Genomic DNA, 21,896 nt, shown 5'->3' with positions numbered 1-21,896 from the left:
AGGACGGACCGCCGCACGCCGGCGTCAGCGGCGATAATGCCGCCGCCGCCCAGCACCGAGTCGGCCGACATGACGGACCGCCTGGCGAGCAGCGCCGCCGGCGCAGACTCCCTCTTGATCCCGCCCGGCGGGCCGGAGAGGGGCGACGACGACGGCACGCGGGCCCGGAAGTGGTTGCCGCCGTTTCTCCGTAGCGGTAGGTCGTGCTCATACAGTCTGCTCTCCCGGAACAGCGGGTGTACGAGCCCGCGCTCCTCGACCTCGGCCTCCTGCAGCGCGGCCTCCTTGTCGTACGCCGCTCCGCCGTCGGCGTCCATGTCGACGTCGGCCTTGTTGCCCGCCAGCGCGACGACGACCTCGCCCCTCCTCGTGGCGTAGTGTGCACCACTATGCTCGACCGCAAGGGAGCTCGCGCTCGCCCCGCCGCCGAACCAGCTCCCCCGGGCGCGCTTATCCCCCACCACCTCCTTCTCCTCCTCCGCCGTCGCCGCCGACGCGGCTCTCCTATGCCGATGATGATTTCGCCTACGGCGGTGATGCCACCTGCTGCCCGACGGCAGGATCTCCCCGTGCAGGTCCGCCACGGCGTCGAAGCTGTCGCGGCTGCACACGTCGTACACCAGCAACACGGCGTCGTAGGTACCCCTGGCCGCCAGGACGTGTGCTCTCGCGCGCGCGTCCTGCAGCGCCGGGCAGTTGATCAGCTCGACCATGTACGTCCTCCCGCTGCCGGTGCGGCCGGCCTCGTCCTCGTCCTCCTCGCGGGCGCATTGCGGACACCGACCTGCGCTGTTGCCGCCGCCGCTGCCAATGCCGATACCGGCGTCATCACCGCCGTCGCCGCTGTGGACGGAAGCCGGGTTGGAAAACGCGGACGACGCCTCTCCCGCTGCTGAGGAAGACGACCCAGGGACGGAGGGCCCACCGGCCGCCGCGGCGAGTGTGACCTTGAGTCCGTCGGACGTGTCGAGCGGGCGGGTGAGAAGGGCGTCTGACGGTGTTGGCGGCCGCGGCGTAAGGGTGAAGAGGCGCCTGCTGGTCAGGGTGAGGGCCGGGTTGTAGGGCGGCGGGTAGGTCGATGTCGTGAACTGGTTGTCCTCGTGTCATGTCAGTGAAGGCTGTTGAAAGCAGAAGGGAGTACCGTACCCTTGATTCTAAGCAGTCCTTCCCCACACCCGGTGCCCCGAGCATGAGGATCCGGATCGTGGGGTTCGGAGCGGGCTTCTTCATGGCTCTTGTGCCTCTGACCTTAAGTCTGATCTGTTGACCGGGTGGTGAAAAGCTTGGCTGGATATGGGTGTCTCGTTCGGTAGCAGCAAGGATATCGGGACAGACCTGGGCTTTAACGACGACGTAGTCTTCAATCTGGGGTCTCGCTGCCCTGCTGCCCACGTTTGCATAATCGCACTCTACCTGAGAGCCTCGCCTCAGTCTGGAATGAAGGCGGACGGAAAGCATGCATGCGCACAACGACACCTGACCTTCATTCAGCCTCCCTACTTTGTTAAAGAAAGAGTAGAACCTCTAATTTCGAGACCCTCTACCCTCTTCCCTTCCCCATTTTGCTCGTGATGATCTCGCCCCTGCGGCGTTTCAAAAGTCTACCCAGAGTCGACAGGCGCATGAAGCGACGGCCACAGGCTAAATAAAGTGCAAGTGACCATTCCCTTCCAACGAGTTAACAGTGCGAGTAGAATCAGGCGTTAGAATAAAGCAAGGAGAGGCGCACAGGTAATATAGTCGAAGGGGCATAGCATGAACTCGTATACCAATGCGAAAAGCTTATACATCCCGCCGTGATTAACTCTACTTGTTATTCCATCAAGGTTCATATCCAGGATACCTCCACTCCTTTTTAGCTATACTTGATAGACCTCAAAGAAGATCGTTTTCAAGATAAACAGAGCAATCAAGGATCGAGAAGCTTGACTCCATGGCATAAGTATATCAACCAGGCAAGTATCTACATTCGACAGAAAATGAGACCCCTCGTTCGGATCGGTGAGGCGGAGTCTGCTACCCTCGAGTGGTGCATAATCCGCGCTGCAACGTTGGTTGCGCCGAATCCTGCAGCATCACTCACTTGTCCACCTATGAACACCCCTGCACACCTGGTTGTACTGTACAGCCTCATTCCGCGACCCGCCATGACGCCAAGAATGGTATGTAGTAATTTGCCAGCACGTGCGTCAGCATTGGGCAGATGTGAGAGGGGCTGAGGCTGCATCTGCATATGTGTTTTTCCTATAGAAACGGGCATCCCCTTGATTACAAACCTCAAGCAGCACCACGACTGAGTAAATCTCTGCTTGCCGATATTTTGACATCCATGGGTCGCCGAAAAGCAAGATCCTACCGGGCTTCAAGCCCACCAGATTCAGACTCCAGCGCATCCAGCGACACAAGTTTCGAGTCTGCAAAGGTAATCGGCGACGAAGGCGATGCAGAGGCTCTGCATTTGAAACGAAAGGCCTCCAGAAGCGGCCAAATACCCCCGCACCGCTGCCGGCATTGCGACTATATTCCCACTCTGCGCCCTTACCGGCGCGAGCCGGTGCATGTTCTGAAAAGCCGAGCCGAGATCAAACACGCTGCTAGAAAGGGGTGCAATTGGGCGTTACTGCTCTATCCGCAAATCCGTTATTTTGACCTCGAGCGGAAGGCTGTAAGGAGTCTCATCGACAAAGGATTTCGACCCAGGATAGATGTGGAAGAGGGAGTTCGTGTGGACGTTGGCAATGGGGGCTCACGTGTTATCACCGATAAAAGAAACAACGAGAAGGCATTGTCGAGCGCTTTCGAGCGTTCCTCAGAACGCGAGGAGTTTCTGTCATTTTCCGACGAGGACAGTGACTTCTGGGGGGGATTCGAGCTGTGGTCGGCTGAATACTGGCCAGAAGACTTCGGGGGATCCATCAACCCTGATCTTGTTCGTTTGGAGTTTCAACTTCATCAATATGAGCCTCTGGAGATGCATGTCAGCATGTGTCTCTGTGGGCCATCGGAAATCTATGCTTTGCGTCACTCGGCCAGCCCATCAACGACCCATGATTCATCGGCAAGCCGTACTAACGGCCGTTCTGGAGGTGATTCTGAGTCGAGGAGATTTGTTGATAAAGTCCCCATGTTGAGTGTGTGGTCTTGCTTTGAGATGTTTCACGTAGTGGGACGTGCAGGTAAGATTGTTGCAAGTCGCGGGAAATGGTGCATAATTAACACTGTCTAGGTGACCTGATGCAGTTGGGCCTTGGTGAATCTCTTGCGCCTGTCAACACAGATCCAGGGGCCCGGGAATCCCTGGAGCTAATGAGACATTGGCATCGCTTCTGTAAAACGAATCACGAATGCGGCATGGAAAAGCCGCCGGATGTTATGCCTAGGATGATTTTAGACCTCATGACGACTCTCGACACCTCAAAGGTTGGCCTCAAGATAATCACACCCGACGACGTCCACAAGCGGTATCTTGCTTTGTCGTATTGCTGGGGACAATCCGCACAGAACCTCGTCCTGCTCAAGGCAACTATGACACAATTCGCACAAGGGATCAAGATTACTTCTCTTGACCAGACAATTCAAGACGCCATCAAGATTGCGAAAGCTTTGGGTTACCGATATTTATGGGTCGATGCATTATGTATCATTCAAGATGACCCGATTTTCAAAAGCGCCGAGATCTCTCGAATGGATGAGATATACAGAAATGCGACGATATGCATAGTTGCTGCGAGAGCAAGCAGTGTGAAGGAAGGCTTCCTGTCTAAACGTTTGCCCCTCGGTCAGCACACACCCAACACCGTCTTCCCGCTCAGGATTAAGGGTTCGAAGAATGAACCGCGTACAAAAGCTGTCCTCATTCCACAACAGGACACTTTGGCGGGCGATCTCACTGACGAGCCTATGGAAGATCTGGAGTGGTTTACCTCCCTGACACCCAATGACCCTCTTCCCGACCAAGAGCCCTGGGAACAAAGAGCGTGGACTGTGCAAGAGGATCTCCTGTCCGCGAGACAATTGAAATTTGGCAACAATCAAACGACCTGGACGTGCTTCTGCTCCACGTTGCCGTACATTGCGTCTGACGGCTGGCTCAAGAATGGTTCCCGAGAAGGCAATCGGGTATATGATACAGAGTTGTTTCGGCGGGTGAACCAAAACTTGAGAAGGTTACAGTCCCGGGACCGGGTTTCAAGAAGAAGAGATCCGCTTGCAAACTCCGAGACTTTATTTCCAGACGCCCTGAGCACGTGGTACAGATTGGTCGAGTGTTATTCTTTCCGGCATGTGACAAACAAAAGCGATAGACTGCCCGCGATATCGGCCCTGGCCAAGGAGTTCGCCAAGGTCCTGAAGGACGAGTACGTTTGCGGCCATTGGAGATCTCGTTTGCCATTGGAGCTCATGTGGTCCCCCGTCCGCGGATCGCACTCTCTTCGTGACACACGGCCAAGACTGCGGCCTTCATGGAGTTGGGCTTCCTTTGAGGGCGCCATTATGATGACCTCTTACAAGTTCGATGCAAATTTCAAGGTCTATGGCCATTTCGTGGACTTGGAACACCCCCACGCACCATATGGCGCCGTCAAGGCAGCCAGTCTCGACCTACAAGGATTACTCATCGAAGACCAGATCGTGCGCCATGATCGTAACGGGAAGCCGAACCTGGGTCTTTCCAATCAGAGCAGGAATGGTGTGCGAGGATGCGTACTTGGTCGCCACGCGAGGCTGCATCTTGACTACCCCGATGAACTACGAGTAAGCGAAGATGAACTTGCTAGCTTTGTCTTGCTTGTTGTCTCTGATTCTCGGAATTCGGATAGTCCAGACGGTCTCGTTCTGCGCCCACACGGAAATGACATATACAGTCGAGTGGGGCTCTTCGCGTTTTATCAGAACTACACTGGGCTCAAGTCAGTCACTAGTCCGGATTCCTACGACCTCAAGCTGTTTTTTGGGCACGATAAGAGCTCAGAGGATGGAAAGAAATACCGGAGACTTTGGAAGGACTCATACATGTACCGAGGAGGAGAGTTGCGGACAAGTAAGGGACACGTTAGACGGTTCTCGCTTGTGTAATTCCCCATGTCTTCTGTATTTGGGATGCGAGAGTCCGTATCTGACTGTACACTCGGCGAAGAATAAGCACGGGATGGCTTGGTGTCTTCAGATGATAGAGTTGAGTCCCCAAAAGAACAATTGTCGGATTCTGGCTGTATTATGTGAGCATGGTGAGATCATGGCATATAGGATCTACTTAAGAGCACTGACTGAAAGGTAACAGATGCGAGGCGTGATGAGACATCATGATGGGTTCATGCTATTCGTCAGACCCAGGGCTGTCTAATTGTGGGATCTAGGTGCCACTGAGCTGTCAAATTTCAATATGGTCAAGAAAGAAAATCATCGCTTGCAACACTTTGTTCGGACCTCCGACCCAGCTTCCGTTGGAAAGCCGCATCTGAGAATGATGTTCTCATGGGACCAGGCCCTGGTCGTCACGATCCGTGACTACGTGATGGCTGTACATCCTTGGCTTGTATCGCAACGATAGACACTGCCGCTAGCCATGAACGTCGAAGCCGAGTATGCAGAACCGCTGCCGGAGACGACAGAGCTGCTCGTGCTGAATCACGGCGTGGAAGATCTTATGCTCGATGAAGCGGGACCTTGGAAGGCGGCTGCGCGAACAGGGTCGAGAGTGTGTGTAGTCTTGGTAACTGAGTGACATCAACAACAGAAGCCATTGAAATTGACCAATACATTACCCGGCTTCCTGCTAACACCTTGGGACTGTGTTCTCCGAAGAATTTGGTCCGTTGAACGATAGCGTCTTTCATTGAATCACCACTTGCAATCAGTTTGGATATACTTCGTGCTGACAGATCGTTGCGGTGCTATGCCCCGGTATCGCCATTGTTGCTCTTTTGGCGTCGTCTTCACTCAAGAGGCTATTCTGGCTCACAAGGCGGTAGATTGACTAATTACCTAATATAATCCCCCGCCAATGATCGTGCTGGCCGATCAGTAAGAGTAAAGTTGAGCAAGTCAGGAAGGCCAGACATGGTGCCGATCGATCAGGACGCTGGGAAAAGCTCAGACAGCTCGACGAAACCGGACTCTTCAAGGTTCTACGCTACAGTAAACCCTTTGCGCATGCCCCTGACAAGAACAATGTCAAAAGGGTACGCAGGTACTACACTACCTACCTAGATATTAGACTAGTTATAGTATGAGGCAGTTGCTTCTGACTGATGCACTACGGGGTTGGGCTGGTTGATTTGCTATTATCGGGCTGGATAGGGGATGAATTCCATCTTCCTGTTGCATGTGTTGTGGCATTTCTGTGTTATATAGATATTGATTTCTGACTACAAAATCACCATGGCCCTTACGCTCTTTAATATAGTAAGGCATATATGTATACATATATTCCCCACCCCATTCTATGCCATGCATGCCAAGTTTGGTATCTAGATGTATGCTCCATCCTCTAATCCCCTCCCCTCAACTCCAACCCCCAACCCAAAGGTTACCTGTACCTGCCCGCCTTCTGTATCCTCTCACCTCCCACCAAAACACCCAGAAAAGAGGCCATAAAAAAGAAGTTCATCAAACAAACAACGCTTTCATCATGGACTCTATCGTTACACACCTTTTGCCGCCCAAACCGCCCCTTGTTCCCTCACCACTGACACCACCCATCGTCGTCGTGAGCATCAATCATATAAACGCCCCCGTCCCCCCTCGAGGAGGACTATGCTTCGGCGGCGGCGGCGGAGGCGAAGACCCCCTCCTCCCTCCGCCACCACCACCACCGCTCTGCCCCGTCGACGACGCCTCATCAGGAGACGACCTCCCCCTCCCCCTCCCCCTCCCCGTCCTCTCAGCCTCCCACTCCTTCTCGTCCTCCACATCCCCCTCATCATAAGCCCGCCGCCCCATCCCATCCCTCTGGTTGCCCCCTCCGCCACGGGGCGGCGAATCCGTGATCCCCCGCCCATACCGCGCCTGCTTATCGTCCGTGTACGTCGCGCCCCCGCCACCGCCAAGGTCATACGGGTCCTCGTCGCTCTCGCTCTCATACATGGGCAGCGAGATCCGCCTGCCGTCGTCCCCGTACCGCGGCAGCGCCGGCAGGCTCTGCGAGTCGCCCTTGACCAGACCGAGCCTCTCCTCCTCCGTCGCGTCCTTGACCTGCGGACTCGAGTAGCCCCTCGACGCCACGCGCGGCCGCTGGTGAGCATCCTGCGCCCCGTCGTGCTGCTGCCCCTGCCCCTGCTGCTGCTGCTGGTTCTGGTGCCGCCGGAAGACGTTCTGGAACGAGAACTGCCGTCGCGCCGAGTGCGGCGGCGGCGTGGGCGGCACCGCCAGCGACGAGCTGCTCTGCGACGCCTGCCGGTTGTCCCCGCCAAACTGCACGCGCCGCCCGCTGCTCGACGGGATGCTAGCCTGGCTGCCCTCGTACTCGGTCTTGCTGTCCGCCGGCACGCCGTACGGGTGCCGGCCACCACCACCACTACTACTATAGTAAGTCGTGCCGCCGCCTTGCTGTTGCTGTTGTTGCTGCTGCCGCTGGTCTCTGCCGCCGCCCGCCGGCACGTTGATCTCGGTCAGCTGCACGGGGTGCATGGGGCTCTGCACCTTGGGGTCGCTGGACGACGACGGCCGGTACTCCGGGTGGCCCGGCAGGACGACGCTCTTGGCCCGGCTGCGGATGGTGCCGGCGATGCTCGAGAGGATGCCGGGCGTGCTGCTGCCCTCGCGCTCGGCGATCTCCTCGTCGGTCGGGAAGTGCGTCCACCCGAGCGGCGGGTGCGTCTGGTTGGTCTGCGCCGTGCCGGGCGGCGTAAACGGCGGCTGGCCCGTCGTCGGCGAGGTCATAGCCCGCGAGCGCTGGCTGCCGATCATGGTCCGGCGCCGCCGCAGGCCGTCCCACTCGTACTGCGGGCCGTTCTCGCTGACGGGCGTCAGGCGCTCCTGCATCTTCTCCTCGTGCAGGCGCTTGAGCTCCTCGACCTCCATCTTCTGGCGCGCGACCGAGAAGCGGCGCACGATGGCGGCGGCGCCGCGGATGGCGTCGGCCTTGGGCTCCGTCTCGGGCTGCTCCTGCTCGGCGATGGTGTGGATCTGGTCCAGGTCGCCCGAGAAGACGGCCGAGTCGGGCACGTCCTTGGCCGACTTGGACAGCTGCAGCAGGACGACGCCCGCGCAGATGGTCAGGAAGCCCATGACGACCGTTACTATGTTCTGCGCCGTGCCCTTGAACCCCTGAAACAGGATGGTCGAGGTGATGATGGTCGTGCTGGTGAAGTAGACGTAGTAGGTAGGGGTGACTAAGGCGGCGTTGAAGAGGTTGAGTGCTTTCTAAATCAGTGGAAAGCACAGGTAAGTAAAAAAATGACATGCGTATATGCGTAGGGGCACTGGATGCGCTTCAAACTCACATTAAGGTAAATGATTTCGGTAAGCAGGGTGCCGATGACAAAGACCAGCAGGACATACATGAACCACTGGTTGAACTGGGGAATGCCCCTGATCTGGGCGAGAATGGCGGCACCGAGGCCCTGGGTGCACACGACGCTCAAGCCGCCGATCCAGCTGCAGATGGAGATGTAGACCAGCATGTTCTTCTTGCCCCACCGCGGGCCGGCGTAGAAGGCAGCGATCAGCGCGCCGACGATGATGAGGCCCGTGTAGGTGAGGAAGCCCGGGGTGATGACAAACTTTTGCATCTGCTGGATGTTGTCGACGGCCGACTCGTGCGGGGCGTTCATAACAATGACGACGGACCCGACGATGCACAGGAAGCAGGCGACCTTGCCGACCATGCTGAGCCGCTCCTTGAGGAAGATGGCCGACAGGATGGTCGTGATGACGACGGACAGGGCGCCCAGAGGCGTGACCAGGATGGCGTCGGTGAAGGAGTAGGCGACGAAATTACAAATCTCGCCAAGAATCATCAGCGTCATGCCGGCCCACCAGTGGAAGTTCTTGAGGTAGCCGTAGCCCTCGCCGGCAGCCTCGTTGTATTTCTCGTTGGCTTTGAGCAGGCCGACCTTCTTGAGGACGAAGGATACACCGATGAACAGGCCCGAGGCGACGGCAAGTGATATGCCAATCACCTTGTACACTGGGGGCCTCGTCTCCGTCGCCGTCTTGTTCGTGTCTGTCTCGTTGGCGCGGCGGTATATGTCGTTGGCAACGGTGAGGAGCTGGGCTCCGTGGCCCATGGCGGCGTCCATCGTGGGAGCTGTTGTCGAGAGGTCGACGAACAGCGACGGGCGGCCGTCGCCGGGTCTGGTTGTGATCTCTGTTGTCTAGTTTCCGTGCACAGCACTGACTGATTGTTGCCAAGCTTTCTTCGTCTCCCCCTTTTTCTGAGGTATTGTAGTCGCAACTGCGACCACGGTTGAGAGATCGACAACCAAGAACTCAAGACAAGCCGTCCGACATGTGATGCCCTTCCAGAAGCGCCCGATCGTGAACAATGCACAGGAGAAGGTTGGCAGGTGGGAGGCGGCGTGGGAAAAGAAGAGTCGGTCGAGCTCTGGAAAACGATTGAGCCAGCGGACGAGGGCGATTGGGTCGGTTGTTCCGAAGGCCTGTCCTTGATCCCTCTTGACAGCGCACGGCTTCCTTAGCCGGAGGCTTGTATGGTTCAGGTCGGGCGGCTGTGTGTGTGTGTGTGTGGCGGACGAGTCGGAAACAGGGGAAAGTGGAAGCGAGGAAACGTTGTTCGCTGGGTTCGTCTGGTCCAGCGCCTGCCCAGTCGGGGTCTGAGCGAGTTCGGGACAATAGTTGTCACGGGCTATGGAGATCAAGGGTCGTGGGTGTGCCAGAGGGAGAGGATGTGGATGTCGGGACGTCTGGGGGATTTTCCTGGAACGGAGCCAAGTCGGTCAGCGGGCGGTGCGGCGAGGGGGGACGTTTGTGGGCAGAGGAACCTACGAGGAGCGTGTGTTTCTGAGACAGCTGGTGCAGGAGAATAGAAGGCTCCGTATTTTTCTGGTGATCCAGGGGAGACAGCCGAAGAATGTCGTTTGTGGCGGTTGGAGCAGGTCTCTCTCGATTGGGGCCGCCCAGCAACGACTGGAATGCGGGCAGGGATGCGGATGACTACCTATGTAGGTAAAGTAGGATGGATGCGGCTAAGAGCAGGGGTTCTCGATACCTTGCGAAACAGAATAAGGTATCGTTCAGATGGGGGACTAGCAAAGTCAAAAGCTAGGTAGAGAGTAATCAGCACCCACAAAGAATAAGCAGAGTTCGCAATAGTGAGAGTTGCATATTGGAAGTGGAATGGAAGAATGGGCGATTCCCAGTTTACGACATGCCATCCCCAGAAGGTAGGTAGACTAGATCGAAAATGTGGGTGGTGGTGGTGGTGTTTGCGGTGGTTGGTGCAGCTGTGCAGCTGGCCTTGGGTGCGGGCAAGAGACGTAATGCGCCGGTCGATCTTCCCAGGTAAGCAACGCTGGGCCAGAAGCGAGGTGGAGGCAGCTGTTGCGCTAGGCGCTGGGAGCCGTCCAGTGGTTGGCCCACGGCGCTGTTGGCGGGTCGATGCTGCTGGAGTGGGTGGATGCGGGTGGGTGGCAGCCCAACCAGGCGGTCTCTCCAGGTGCATTGCGTGGTGGATGCTCAGAAGGGCAGGTCTGGACCGACCGATGCGATCATGGCTGGCCCCTCCAGCTAATGCAACCACTTTAGTCTCTCTCTCTCTCTCTCTCCAGCTCTCTCCGGCACTCTCCTCTCCATCAACGGCGGCGTTTGTTTGTACCTACGCAAGCTAACTATTCCGCGGATAGCAACTGTCGCAGTCGGTGTTGCTCTCTGCCGCTGCCGTGGGGCTGTGCTCAAGGTCGGCCCGCAATGTGTGTGCTTGTGCCTCGTGTTTCGGATGCTTATTTCTGGAACACAACCAGCTTCACCACACATCCCGCCCTCAACCAATCGCTTGCATGCAAGCAGCCATTCAGCCGATGAATTGCGATGATAAGGGGGGGGGGACTTTATTCTTATCCATCAGCTCCCCCTCCATCTTCCTCTTTCTTCTCCTTCCCGTGCGGTCTGCTACCAACAGCCGTGCAGCAACGAGGGCTGCTGAATGGCCCCGTATGGCCCCGGACTACATACCAAAAGGATGTTAAGCTCTCGTGGTGGTGAAACATCGTATCGCGCTGGGCGGCCTCCCTTGTCTCCAGTCCACAGTGGCCCTAGCTCCAACTCTAACATGTGGTCCGGTTCCGATCCCCACACTTTCCAGGAACGAACGGTTCCCCTTTCAATCTTCTTTGAACAGTGAAGACATTCAGCTGATACGGAGTATGTAGGGAGCACCAGCCTGCCACGGTAGGAGGTACGTCATGCTGTCGCTCGGAAGACTCGCGGGTGCGGATGACCAAGGAAAGGGCCTCTCCTGCTTCCAGGGTCCTTGAGGCCTTGCCTCGTGTGGTCATAGGGTTGCATTGCCGACCTCTGCGCGCCAACAAGATCGCGCCCAGTGACGTCCAGTGATGTCAACCCCGCAGAAGATCGTCGCCATGCCATGTGATTGGGCCCAGCCAAGGGACCACAGGTACTTGTAGGTAGTACTACTGTCCCGCATCCCATCAGCCACTACTTCAATGTTGAAGAGAGCCCGCCATCCCGGTCAGCAAGGCAGCCATAGGCAGAATGGGAAAGGAAAAAAAAAAGAACAAAACCTGCATGGTAGGTACACTGCATTCGAAAGCATGCAAAAAAAGCGAAGCCCTTGTTCAGAGGAAATTCCGAAGAGCAGTTGAGCTACTTCGCTTGAGTAACCTGGCCATCCTCTTGCACATATAGCATTGTACGCCACCTCCACGGCCAGACTTGGTACAACGCAACACTACAACACACTCGGATAGACAAAGTATTCAGTTCCCGTTCTGCATTAGGTAGAATAGATAGCGGTTATGATACCGATAAATACCTATCTCTCGGCATCCAAGCCATTTCACTGCATAGTATTGAAACCTCGCCGTACAACCTGAATGACAACACATGGCAAAACAAAAACAAGAACGAACCACTGCACCAGTGGCTCGAACACATACACACCAGGGCAAAAAGCAATTAAAAGCGAAGCCCTGGAATGTCCAGGTCCATTTCTAGAGGCAGTTTTACTTGGTTTCGCTACTTCGCGGAGAGGAGCATGTCTAATTCGACTGATAACCCCGACCTCCAGAGGTCCGCGCCCACAACTCGGCGTGTTGACTCATCGGCGAGTGAACTCCCTCGCCCCAACTGCCAATCCTGTCTCGAGAAGAATGGCAAAAAGAAAAAAAAGACTTGTACGAAACTCGAATCGAACAGGTGTTGCCCTAAGCCGAAAGGCAAAAAGCGAAGTCCTGGCAAGCCAGGAATGTGGTTTTCCCCTTGAAAATTTGTTAAATCTGACAGACAGTTGAGCTACTTCGCTTGGAAAGCTGCTCTCCACCATTCGGTATAAGTCTGTAGTCTCTCTGACCAGATACCTGAGATAGCAGGCAGAACGAGCAGCCTAAAACAGCCTGGCCAGGACCTTTTCTTAAAAATGGTTTGTCGAGCCACAGTTCCTGTCCCATACACAAGACAATTTGTTTCTTTCTTGAGACATCCGAGTTATTCGGCTTCTGTTACAGCCAGACGCTGGTCATCGTTCAATGTTGCTCTCGCGGCCCAGGCCACTTATCCTGTCTAGGCGGCACATGCAAGCCACGGCTCACAGGTTTAGGTAAGAATGCCTCGTCGAAACAACCCGCCAATGACACCCACACATGGCGTCTCGGTCTGCCTGTGTGCAGCATGGTGGCGTGCTCCGCCCAGCCGCCGAACACATGTGACGTCCACCTTGGAACGCCACGGCGCCCTCGCCCCTCTCATCCGGGCAACTGGCTAGGCCTCCCATACACCGAACGCGGTCTGGTTGGCATCCCGCCCGGATACCGCAAGTGGCAGTGCATCTGGAACCTGCCGAGATATATACACCGCCTGGCGTCCCCCATCGCCATCGCCATGTGCCCATCCCTCGACGCTTGCACTCGCGGCAGCCATGCCCGCTAGGTAGACACCACGCTTCCTGCCGCGGAACCATGGACCCCCTGAGCATCACGGCCTCGGTCGCCGGCATCCTGACCGCGTCGGTCAAGATCCTCGGCGTGCTGACGCTGCTGCACGACGCGCCGGCCTTCGTCACGGCCATCGGCGTCGAGGTCAACCACATCCGCATCGTCGTCGCCGCCCTCCGCAAGTTCCTCGACCGCACGCGCCGGCTGCCGCCCGGCCGCGCCGCGCTGATCCAGGTCGACGACGTCGTCGCCATCCTCACGCAGACCGTGCTGACCTTCTCCGAGCTCGAGGGCTTCGTCCGCTCCGCCGCCTCGCGGAGCACGCTCCTGCGCCTGCGCAGCCGCATCTCCTGGCCGTGGCAGCAGGCCGGCGCCGACCGCCTGCTCAACCGGCTGCAGCAGCACAAGATGACCCTGTCGCTGGTGCTGCAGATTATTCAGTGGTGCGTGTCGCGCTATAAATAATGTTACTACTGGTTGCTTAGACTGATACCTTGTGAAGCAACTCTGATCTGGACGCCGAGGAGTTTGCGACGTCCCTGCAGGACCAGGTCGAGAATCAAGTGCAGGGAAGTCCCGATCTGTTGAAACGCTTGGAGCAGCTGGAGCCTCTGCCGGATGACATCGATGCCAAGACACTGTCCGGCGACCTCAAGCCTACGGAAGAACAGGTGGAGGACGTCGATACCGAAGAGGAGGGCTGCCCAGGCCACGCTTCGTTCCCCCAGCCAAACTTCGAGATTATCCCTCCGTCCACTAACATAGACATTGGAGCGCCAGCCTTGTACGACATCAGTCAAACAGTAGATCTAATGGACAAGTCGCCAAGCCTGACAAGTCAGAAACCATCAATCGAGATGCCGCCTTCAAGACCCATCACCACCCCCGGAATGCTGCCAAGACGCTTCGAAGTGATACTATCCACGACTAGAGTGTACAACCGGGTCAGACATAGAGGGATCGACGACGCAACATCAATCATCTCGTTCCGCTCGCGGGGCTGGTCCGTCCTCACGGGCGTCAGTCTCGCCAGGGTCTCGGCCATCTCGGTGATCAATCTTCCTCTAAGTGATGCCGAGGTGAGGCGCTTCCTCGACCTCGCCAACTCGAAGCCAAAGAAGAAAAACCGCCCTCCCCCCTCAGACATCCGTCTTGACCCGAGAAGAATCCCACGTAAGCTTGACCCTCCGGCCCTTCACAGCACGCCCAAGATCGTTCAAGACGAGGCTGCATCGAGCAGGGCAGACTCTGGCCAGCTCAGAGTGATCAGGGAGCTGGACGGTCTCATAAGCAACCCACCCAAGTCGGTGTTTGCGCAGGAAGTAACAGATGACTTAGTACGCAACCTCCCGGCGTTCACAACACCCTCCTACTATGATTGACAAGACAGCAGATGGAGTGGCAAGCGGGCATCACCGGGCCGCCCGACAGCCCCTACCACGGCGGCATCTGGCTGCTGAGGATCCGCTTCGAGCATGCGTACCCGCGCGTGGCCCCGGAGATCTCGTTCACGACGCGCATCTACCACCCAAACGTCGACCAGAACGGCCAGATCTCGCTCGACATGCTGAACCAGCCGTGGAGCTCGAGCATCAACATGCGACAAGGTGCTTCTTCATCCCTTCCTTCCCCGTGCCCTCCTCCCCTGCATCACGCTCTCGGCTCGACTGACAACGCACTATCAGTGCTCCTCCGCATCTGGCTGCTCCTGTACGATCCCCAGCTGGACATCGCCTTGGTCCCGGAGATCGCGGAGACGTATACCAATGACCGCGAGCGCTTCGACAGGACTGCCCGGGAGTGGACGAAGGGGTATGCCATGTAAAGTTGTACGGAGTATCAGGTAGTCGTAGATTTCTCGTCCTTGACGCCTCGCTATCTGCCTTTCCCGATCTGGAGCCGTCCACGACAGCCGAGACCACCGTGACGCATTTCCGCCTCCAGTTTCTCCACCTTCGGTAGGCGATAGCGACCGTGGTGGAGTGGATGGGTTACAATTACCTCAATCGTCCTAGCGCTGCCTCTTAACCTCCGACTTAAAGGCCGTTGCGCGGGATTCCCAAACTGCAGATTTCATCTCCCCGCGATCTTTGAAACAATCCCAGGGATCTCGTGCTTCAAAGGGAAAGACAGGAAATCGTCGCACTTGGTCGAGAATATGAAAGCTCTCAAACTGTGGACTATCTCCGTAGGTGTCGCGGGAGTCCTGGGCTGTGGGTCACACAACCATGATGACCGGGAGTGGTCGGCCGAAGAGCTCGAGGAGCTCGAGGCGAAATGGGGTACTGATGTGAGTCTTCAATGCATAGGCATCATATCTCTTGAAACTACAGATGCTCTAACTGCCCCTTCGCTCATACAGTGGAGTTTCTCAGGCATCTCGACGTTTGCGCACCTGCCGCACGTCAAGTGCCTCACGAACCCGTCTCAGGAGTTCGACATCGGCATCATAGGTGCCCCCTTCGACACGGCCGTCAGCTACCGACCAGGTAAGTCTTGTCTCTCTTCTGGAAACCCACCGTAAGAGGAATTCCTTCGCTCACCGGACCCCAACAACAAAAATAAAGGCGCACGGTTCGGCCCCCGCGCCATCCGCGCAGCCTCGGCCCGCCAGATCTCGTTCCGCGCCTACAACCCGCGCGCCAACATCAACCCCTACCAGAGCTGGGCCAAGGTCATCGACTGCGGCGACATCCCCGTCACGCCCTTCGACAACGCCGTCGCGGTGCGGCAGATGGAGGCCGCCTTCTCCGAGCTCGGCAGCCGCCGCACCGCCTCCTCGCTCCTCCGCCGGCCGAAGCTCCTCACCCTCGGCGGCGACCACTCCCTCGCCCTGCCCGCCCTGCGCGCGCTGCACGCGCACTACGGCCCCATCCGCGTCCTGCACTTCGACGCCCACCTCGACACCTGGAGCCCGGACAAGTACCCCTCCGCCTGGGCCAGCGAGCAGTCGCGCTTCACCCACGGGTCCATGTTCTGGCTCGCCGGGCGGGAAGGCCTGCTGTCCAACACCTCGTCGAGCCTGCACGCGGGGCTGCGCACGCGCCTGTCCGGCACCGACGCGGCCGACTGGGACGAGGACTCGGCGCAGGGGTGGGTGCGCATCGCGGCCGACGACATCGACGACGTCGGCGGCGCGCGGGGCGTCGCGCGCGCCATCATGGACAACTTTGGCGCCGCGGACCCGGTCTACCTGAGCGTCGACATCGACGTCCTGGACCCGGCCTTCGCGCCCGGCACGGGCACGCCCGAGCCCGGCGGCTGGACGACGCGCGAGCTCATCCGGATCCTGCGCGGGATCGAGGACCTCAACATCGTCGGGGCCGACGTGGTCGAGGTGAGCCCCGCCTACCAGAACGCCGGCGAGGAGACCTCGCTCGCGGCGGCGCAGGTCATCTACGAGATTCTGAGCTCTGTTGTCAAGAGGGGCCTCAAGGACATGGCGTCGTCGGAGGCGGCGCGGCAGGTCGGGCAGGAGAAGGATGAGCTTTGAATTGGGAGATTTCATTCAAGAGACTATGACGAAGCGCGTATGGGGTTTGACCTCGAAGTCGAATGATCAATGCGGGGTGTCTATGTTTGACCAGGGAGATTGCATTTGATGACATTTGATGACAAAATTGGCGTGGCGAAGTGGGAATTGGAGCTCTCTTGTATTGGTCGATCTCATCGAGAATTCTTTTATCAAGCTGGTCGATATGAGGTGTTCTTCACTCGAGCCAATGAGTACATTGAGTCTGTTGCAGATACAACTGAAAGATGTGATATTGACCATCTCAATCACGCCTTCTCGTCTCCTAGGACCTTGTGGGCGTGCTGGCTTGCCTCCAGATTCAGCTGGACCTGGGTGATGTGCTTTCGGAATTTGCGGGGGGCTACTTTGCACTCAAACATCTCGTCAATCTCGGCCGACGTTCTCTGGGCCATCTCGGGCAGGACAAAGTACCCGATGACGCACGAGATAGCCCCCGTCACGCCAAAGCTACCCCGGGAGTCAGCAGAAGCGTATGCAGCGGTAGGTAGACAGGCGCGAAACCTTGCAGCACTTACAAGTAGCCTGTTCGCACACTCCAGACCTTCAGCATTAGAGGCACGGTGTAGTTGAAAGTCAGGCCCAGACAGAAAGAGCCCATGAGCGCGACGGCAGCGGTCCTGGCCCGGAGGCGCTGGGCAGGGATCTCGCCGACGTAGGAGTAGGCGATACCGGCACCTCCGATGACTCGGAAGTTGGAGACGGAAGCAAAGAATACCTGTGGAGAAGAGTCAGACAATATAGTTCATCACACTTCAGACGTGTAAGAAGCAACTCACCAAGGCGCTGGCGAGCTTTGGCTCTTGGTAGTCGAACGAGCCCAGGATACCAATGGCCATGACTGCCAATGTGCCGGCTCCAAACAAACCCAGTGTGAGCCATCGTCGACCGAACTTGTCCGAGATCATGGAGCCGAAGTGTATTGCGCACTAGCTCGCTCTTGACCTCGTAGCCTGGTACGTTCTTGTGCATCGATGCCACTCTCCACAAGCCACCCTTCTCAATTGTTAGCCGTTTACTATGGCTTGAAGAGTAGTCACTAGAGCGAACTGACACGGAGACTCGGAGATGAAGAGATTGATGATGAGCAAGATGCCTAGCATTCCCCATTGCATATAGATCGGAATCTTGAAGTCGTACGGACCGCTGATGGCTAGTTGACGCAGGGCTAGTGGCGAAAGACTCCATGAGATATACAATAAAAGCTCACCCTAAAGCCATTTATGCCCGCATTGAACATGGAGACGAGTAGCCATTTCGGGTGAGCCAGGACCCGCAGGATGCCAATAGGGCGATCTGGGTAAGCAGTGCTAGGAGGTGGGTATGGTCTTGCTGCCACCTTTGGTCTACACTGGATATATTACAATACCTTCTGTCTGCAAGGCGTAATGCTGACTCCGAAGCCTTTGAGCAAAGGCCTTTCATTCCCTTGCTACATGTAGCAACATTGTCGTGTTGCGGGGGTCGGTCTGTGAATAGTACAAGTAGCAGCGTGATTGATCGTTCGCGCCAAATTTCGGGTTTTCATTTAGCTCAAGATTGCAACTGTTGAAAGGTGCGAAGCTTTTCGTGCCCACTTCGCTGAGGCGCAGTACTCCCTTCTACAGGGTGCCTGTTAGGTTAGGGCTGTGAACTGGGATATCCATTTTGATTCGCAGATTCCAGTTCGCCTCACTTTTCTCAGAGTGTTTTCGATTGGGTTGCCAAGAATGGCAGTGATAACTTATAAGGCGGCTTCTGTAACCTTGTTGATCTCGTGCAGTCCGTTCTGCTCCTACTTTTCCGTATTTCTACTTTTTCAGGTCGTGAATATGTCACACCCCAAGGGAAACTTCTTCTTCCAGCAGCGCTTAGCTGTGTCCGCCTTTAAACACGCAATTCGTGTTCTTGTCCTCCTACCAGGGAAGAGAGAAGCTCAGCTCACTGCAACTGCTCGCCTCCTAAACCTAGATGATTCAGGAAGGGAGCCGTATACTGCTCTGTCTTACACCTGGGGCGATGCTCACTTCCCGGAAACCATCTCAGTGGACGAGGAGATCATTCCCATAACGACGAACCTGCACGATGCCTTGTGTCACATCCGTCGAGAAGATCAGCCGGTCACAATATGGGTTGACGCCGTCTGCATCAATCAAGAGGGCGTGGTGGAGCGTTCATCCCAAGTCGCCTTCATGGATGAAATTTATTTGAGTTGTGAAGCTGTCTATATCTGGCTGGGTGTTGGCGACAACGCCACGCCGACCGGGACGCCTGGCTCTGAGCGCGACCACTTCGCGCTTGTTAGGCACTTCCGTGATGACAAACACTTCTTCGAACTACCGGGTTATCGAAGGGACTTCGAAACAGGGCTTTGGGTATTTGACGCCGAAATCCCCGGGGCGGGTGTCTCGTGGATGGACTTTGAGCCAATTTCGACGAGCGCGTGGTGGACTAGGGCATGGACGGTGCAGGAGACGATTCTTCCGACCCGCGCCGTTCTCATGTATGGCCAATCAACGCTTACTTGGAATGACCTCGCCGAGTTCACCTTTAACCGTGCTCGCCACATAAACAACTACAGCGGAGAGTGCTGTGGGCGGGCCCACGAGGCCCTGGGTGGAAAGCGCATGCAAGCCATGGACAACCTCACGGGGCATGTCATGAGGCTGGAGCACCTGCGACGCAGGACAGGGTACATCAGGAGCTTCTCGGATGTCAGCCGTGCCTTTGCGGACCGACAGTGCAAGGACCCGCGTGACAAGATATACTCGATCCTGTCATTCGCGAAGCCGGGCAAGGACAGACTCGGCATCCGGCCTGACTACCAAAAGGCAGTTCGAGATGTCTACGTTGAGGCATTCTGCCTGATGCTGCAGGACGCCGACATGAGTCCGTCTTGCCTGCTTGGTGAGGGGTTCAACAGCACCTCCTTCGGACTCCCGTCATGGGTTCGAGATTTCTCAAAGGCCATGGAGACAGGAGATTTGCTTCGTCGCGCCTTTGAAGCCTATCCACTCTATAACGCCTCTGCTAGACGATTGGCTAAAGTCAAACTTACGTCCCACGGCGAATTGCAGCTGAGGGGTACACAAGTGGACGTGATCAAGGACAGGAGTCGAGTTGCGGGTCATCACGTCAAGGCATCCTTCAGGCCTGGCCTGCTGGACGATTGGCTCCAAGTCTGTATGCGTAACGGAATTACTGTTACGCACGACACCGTCGACAAGACTTTTGTGCAAGTGCTCTGCAGAGGGGTCATTGATGACCGGGAGGCGGGCAAGGGGAAGTGGCGGCTGCTTGATGCAAACGACAGTGAACTACCTTGTGACACTCAGTGGAAGGCTTTCATCGGGGGTGACTCTAGGGTCGTTTCGCGGAAGTATCGTATTGGTGTTGCGACCGGGATATCTGGACAAGTCCTGTATGTGACGTGGAACGGCCGTCTTGGTCTTGGTGATCCGCAAGTTGAGATAGGTGATGTTGTGTGGATCGTTGAGGGATCGAATGTCCCCTTCATCCTTCGCAAGACAACCGAGCCGGATCACTACCGTTTGATAGGGGATACCTATCTCCATGGTGTTATGTGCGGGGAGTGCGTGAACGATATTGTCGACACCGTCACAATATCGATCATATAGCATGCATCAGTTCTAGCGATGTTTCCGGAGAGCTAGCCTCTAACTTCGGTGGCTCGGACATTCGTTCTGGAAGTTACATGGGAATCGGGTGAGTTGTAGAGCTTTGCGGCGTGGCAAATACTCAAATTTAGCACCGCCAATTAAATAATTTCAATTGGGAGAGTGAATCCCAGAGAGGAAATTGGCCATTATTTAGGTGGAGGGAATGCGATGTTAAGTCCAATTCTCTTAGTGGCTAAAAAAGTACAAAGGTTGTTGATGGTCTGTCACTCAATGATAAACTGTGTTGAAGGAAACCTAGCCGACATGATACCAAGACTTCTGTTAAAAATGACGACAAGGGGTAAACCTGTAGTGTGAAAGTCACCTGAGTCACCCAGGCAGCTCGAGCTCGGTGATCCGAGGAAGCGCCGATTGTAAAACACATGTAGTGGCGCGAATATCTGCGCGGCAACGTACCAACTATGCTGTGTCAGTGAACAGAGGGAAATTGATCGAGCACGTCAACACGTACAACATGTATGAGGTGGTAAGGAGGCCTCGGATATGGGTTGGCCCCTGCTCGATAATGTAAAGGGGGTATGTAGCCTGCATCATGCCGAGGCCTGCTCCTCCAATGAGCTTGGCAAACAGCCAGTAGAGCCAATTCGATGCAGCAGATTCGACCGCGACAGACTGTCGACTGTCGGTCAATCAGCATCCTTCGCCACTGGCCGGGGGGCTGGGACTTACGATACAAAGTGTGAGCCAGGTGATGTGCATAGCAACCTTGCGACCCAGCGTGTCGGTGGCCAGCTGTAGGAATCCGACGCCAACTAGCTGATCTGTGGACAACATGTCTCCCCAGACGGCCACATGGGTAGGGTCAAGCTTGGTCCCTCCGTTGGACATTGTCCTGATGAATCCCTTGTTGGAGACTATCGAACTAGAGATGGAAACCTCTGCCGTTGTGGGAGAAGCACAAAAAGATTAGCTGCTTTTACTTGCACAATCTTACTCTTTGGATTCCAATTAGACATACGATAGCCGTCAAGCGCAGCACAGAAGGCTCCCAGCATGCATATCAGGGAGATACGCCAGTACATGCGCAAGGCTTTGAGCATAGGCAGGTCGTCCAAGGTAGACCGCATCTGCACGGGCTCGCCTGCGGCCGGCGCCTTGTCAATGGCTTGGGCAGTACCAACATTTCCGGTTGCCTCGACATGGTTGATAGCGGCCATGGTGAATAGTCCGTGGTTGGGCAAAGCTGAAGTGCCGCGAAAGGACCGCAATTTGGCGAGACTTCAAGGCAAGGCCAGATACCTGAGAGGGGATCGCGCCTGCTATATATACCTCAAGAATCGTCTGGGGTGATAATGAACCGTCGCTGCTCAAGCTCTACACTCTCCGGTAATATTCTTGCCGACCAGGGTCGTGTTGTGTCCCATAGGGGCAAGAGGCGAGTTCTGTGGAGTCTGCATCCAGTGAAGGGATGCCATAGTATGGAAAAGACGTGGTCTACTTACTTGTCACGCAAAGCACGGAGAAGAAGACTGGGGTACTTTGGATGCCGGGGATGGACTAGAGGTTCCTCGTTGAGTTTGCTACGGAGTGAGCAGAGTCCTTTCTTGACCTCCAGCATCTAACTGGAGAAAGCATGCTAAGCGCCGCTAGGAAACAGTGCTGATAGAATTGGGT

The 21,896-nt window shown here is 56.4% G+C and overlaps 6 protein-coding genes across 6 annotated transcripts; 3 read left to right on the top strand and 3 right to left on the bottom strand.

Annotated features, from left to right (window-relative positions):
* Positions 1-2,329: 2,329 nt before the first annotated feature.
* On the top strand, positions 2,330-5,076 carry E0L32_007540 (uncharacterized protein; the record flags this gene model as incomplete). The annotated part of the gene is made up of 2 exons (XM_031142295.1): positions 2,330-3,176; positions 3,227-5,076. 2 exons carry the CDS (start codon positions 2,330-2,332, stop codon positions 5,074-5,076), a joined length of 2,697 nt encoding a protein of 898 aa, XP_030993514.1.
* Positions 5,077-6,720: 1,644 nt separating this feature from the next.
* Positions 6,721-9,242, bottom strand: E0L32_007539 (uncharacterized protein; the record flags this gene model as incomplete). Its single annotated transcript, XM_031142294.1, has 2 exons — positions 6,721-8,364; positions 8,445-9,242. 2 exons carry the CDS (start codon positions 9,240-9,242, stop codon positions 6,721-6,723), a joined length of 2,442 nt encoding a protein of 813 aa, XP_030993513.1.
* Positions 9,243-13,094: 3,852 nt separating this feature from the next.
* On the top strand, positions 13,095-16,563 carry E0L32_007538 (uncharacterized protein; the record flags this gene model as incomplete). The annotated part of the gene is made up of 7 exons (XM_031142293.1): positions 13,095-13,513; positions 13,573-14,407; positions 14,461-14,882; positions 15,015-15,028; positions 15,263-15,360; positions 15,433-15,559; positions 15,638-16,563. The coding sequence occupies 7 exons, from the start codon at positions 13,095-13,097 to the stop codon at positions 16,561-16,563; spliced, it is 2,841 nt and encodes a 946-aa protein (XP_030993512.1).
* Positions 16,564-16,850: 287 nt separating this feature from the next.
* On the bottom strand, positions 16,851-17,510 carry E0L32_007537 (uncharacterized protein; the record flags this gene model as incomplete). The annotated part of the gene is made up of 3 exons (XM_031142292.1): positions 16,851-17,052; positions 17,121-17,320; positions 17,382-17,510. 3 exons carry the CDS (start codon positions 17,508-17,510, stop codon positions 16,851-16,853), a joined length of 531 nt encoding a protein of 176 aa, XP_030993511.1.
* Positions 17,511-18,413: 903 nt separating this feature from the next.
* E0L32_007536 (uncharacterized protein) lies at positions 18,414-20,219 on the top strand (the record flags this gene model as incomplete). Its single annotated transcript, XM_031142291.1, has 1 exon — positions 18,414-20,219. The coding sequence occupies one exon, from the start codon at positions 18,414-18,416 to the stop codon at positions 20,217-20,219; it is 1,806 nt and encodes a 601-aa protein (XP_030993510.1).
* Positions 20,220-20,485: 266 nt separating this feature from the next.
* E0L32_007535 (uncharacterized protein) lies at positions 20,486-21,439 on the bottom strand (the record flags this gene model as incomplete). The annotated part of the gene is made up of 4 exons (XM_031142290.1): positions 20,486-20,681; positions 20,734-20,894; positions 20,952-21,160; positions 21,241-21,439. 4 exons carry the CDS (start codon positions 21,437-21,439, stop codon positions 20,486-20,488), a joined length of 765 nt encoding a protein of 254 aa, XP_030993509.1.
* Between the last annotated feature and the right edge of the window lie 457 nt (positions 21,440-21,896).

The sequence above is a fragment of the Thyridium curvatum genome (assembly GCF_004353045.1).
Source record: "Thyridium curvatum strain D216 chromosome Unknown NODE_46_length_333320_cov_79.933738, whole genome shotgun sequence".
Taxonomy (NCBI): domain Eukaryota; kingdom Fungi; phylum Ascomycota; class Sordariomycetes; order Thyridiales; family Thyridiaceae; genus Thyridium; species Thyridium curvatum.
This window is presented reverse-complemented; position numbering and strand designations above follow the sequence as displayed.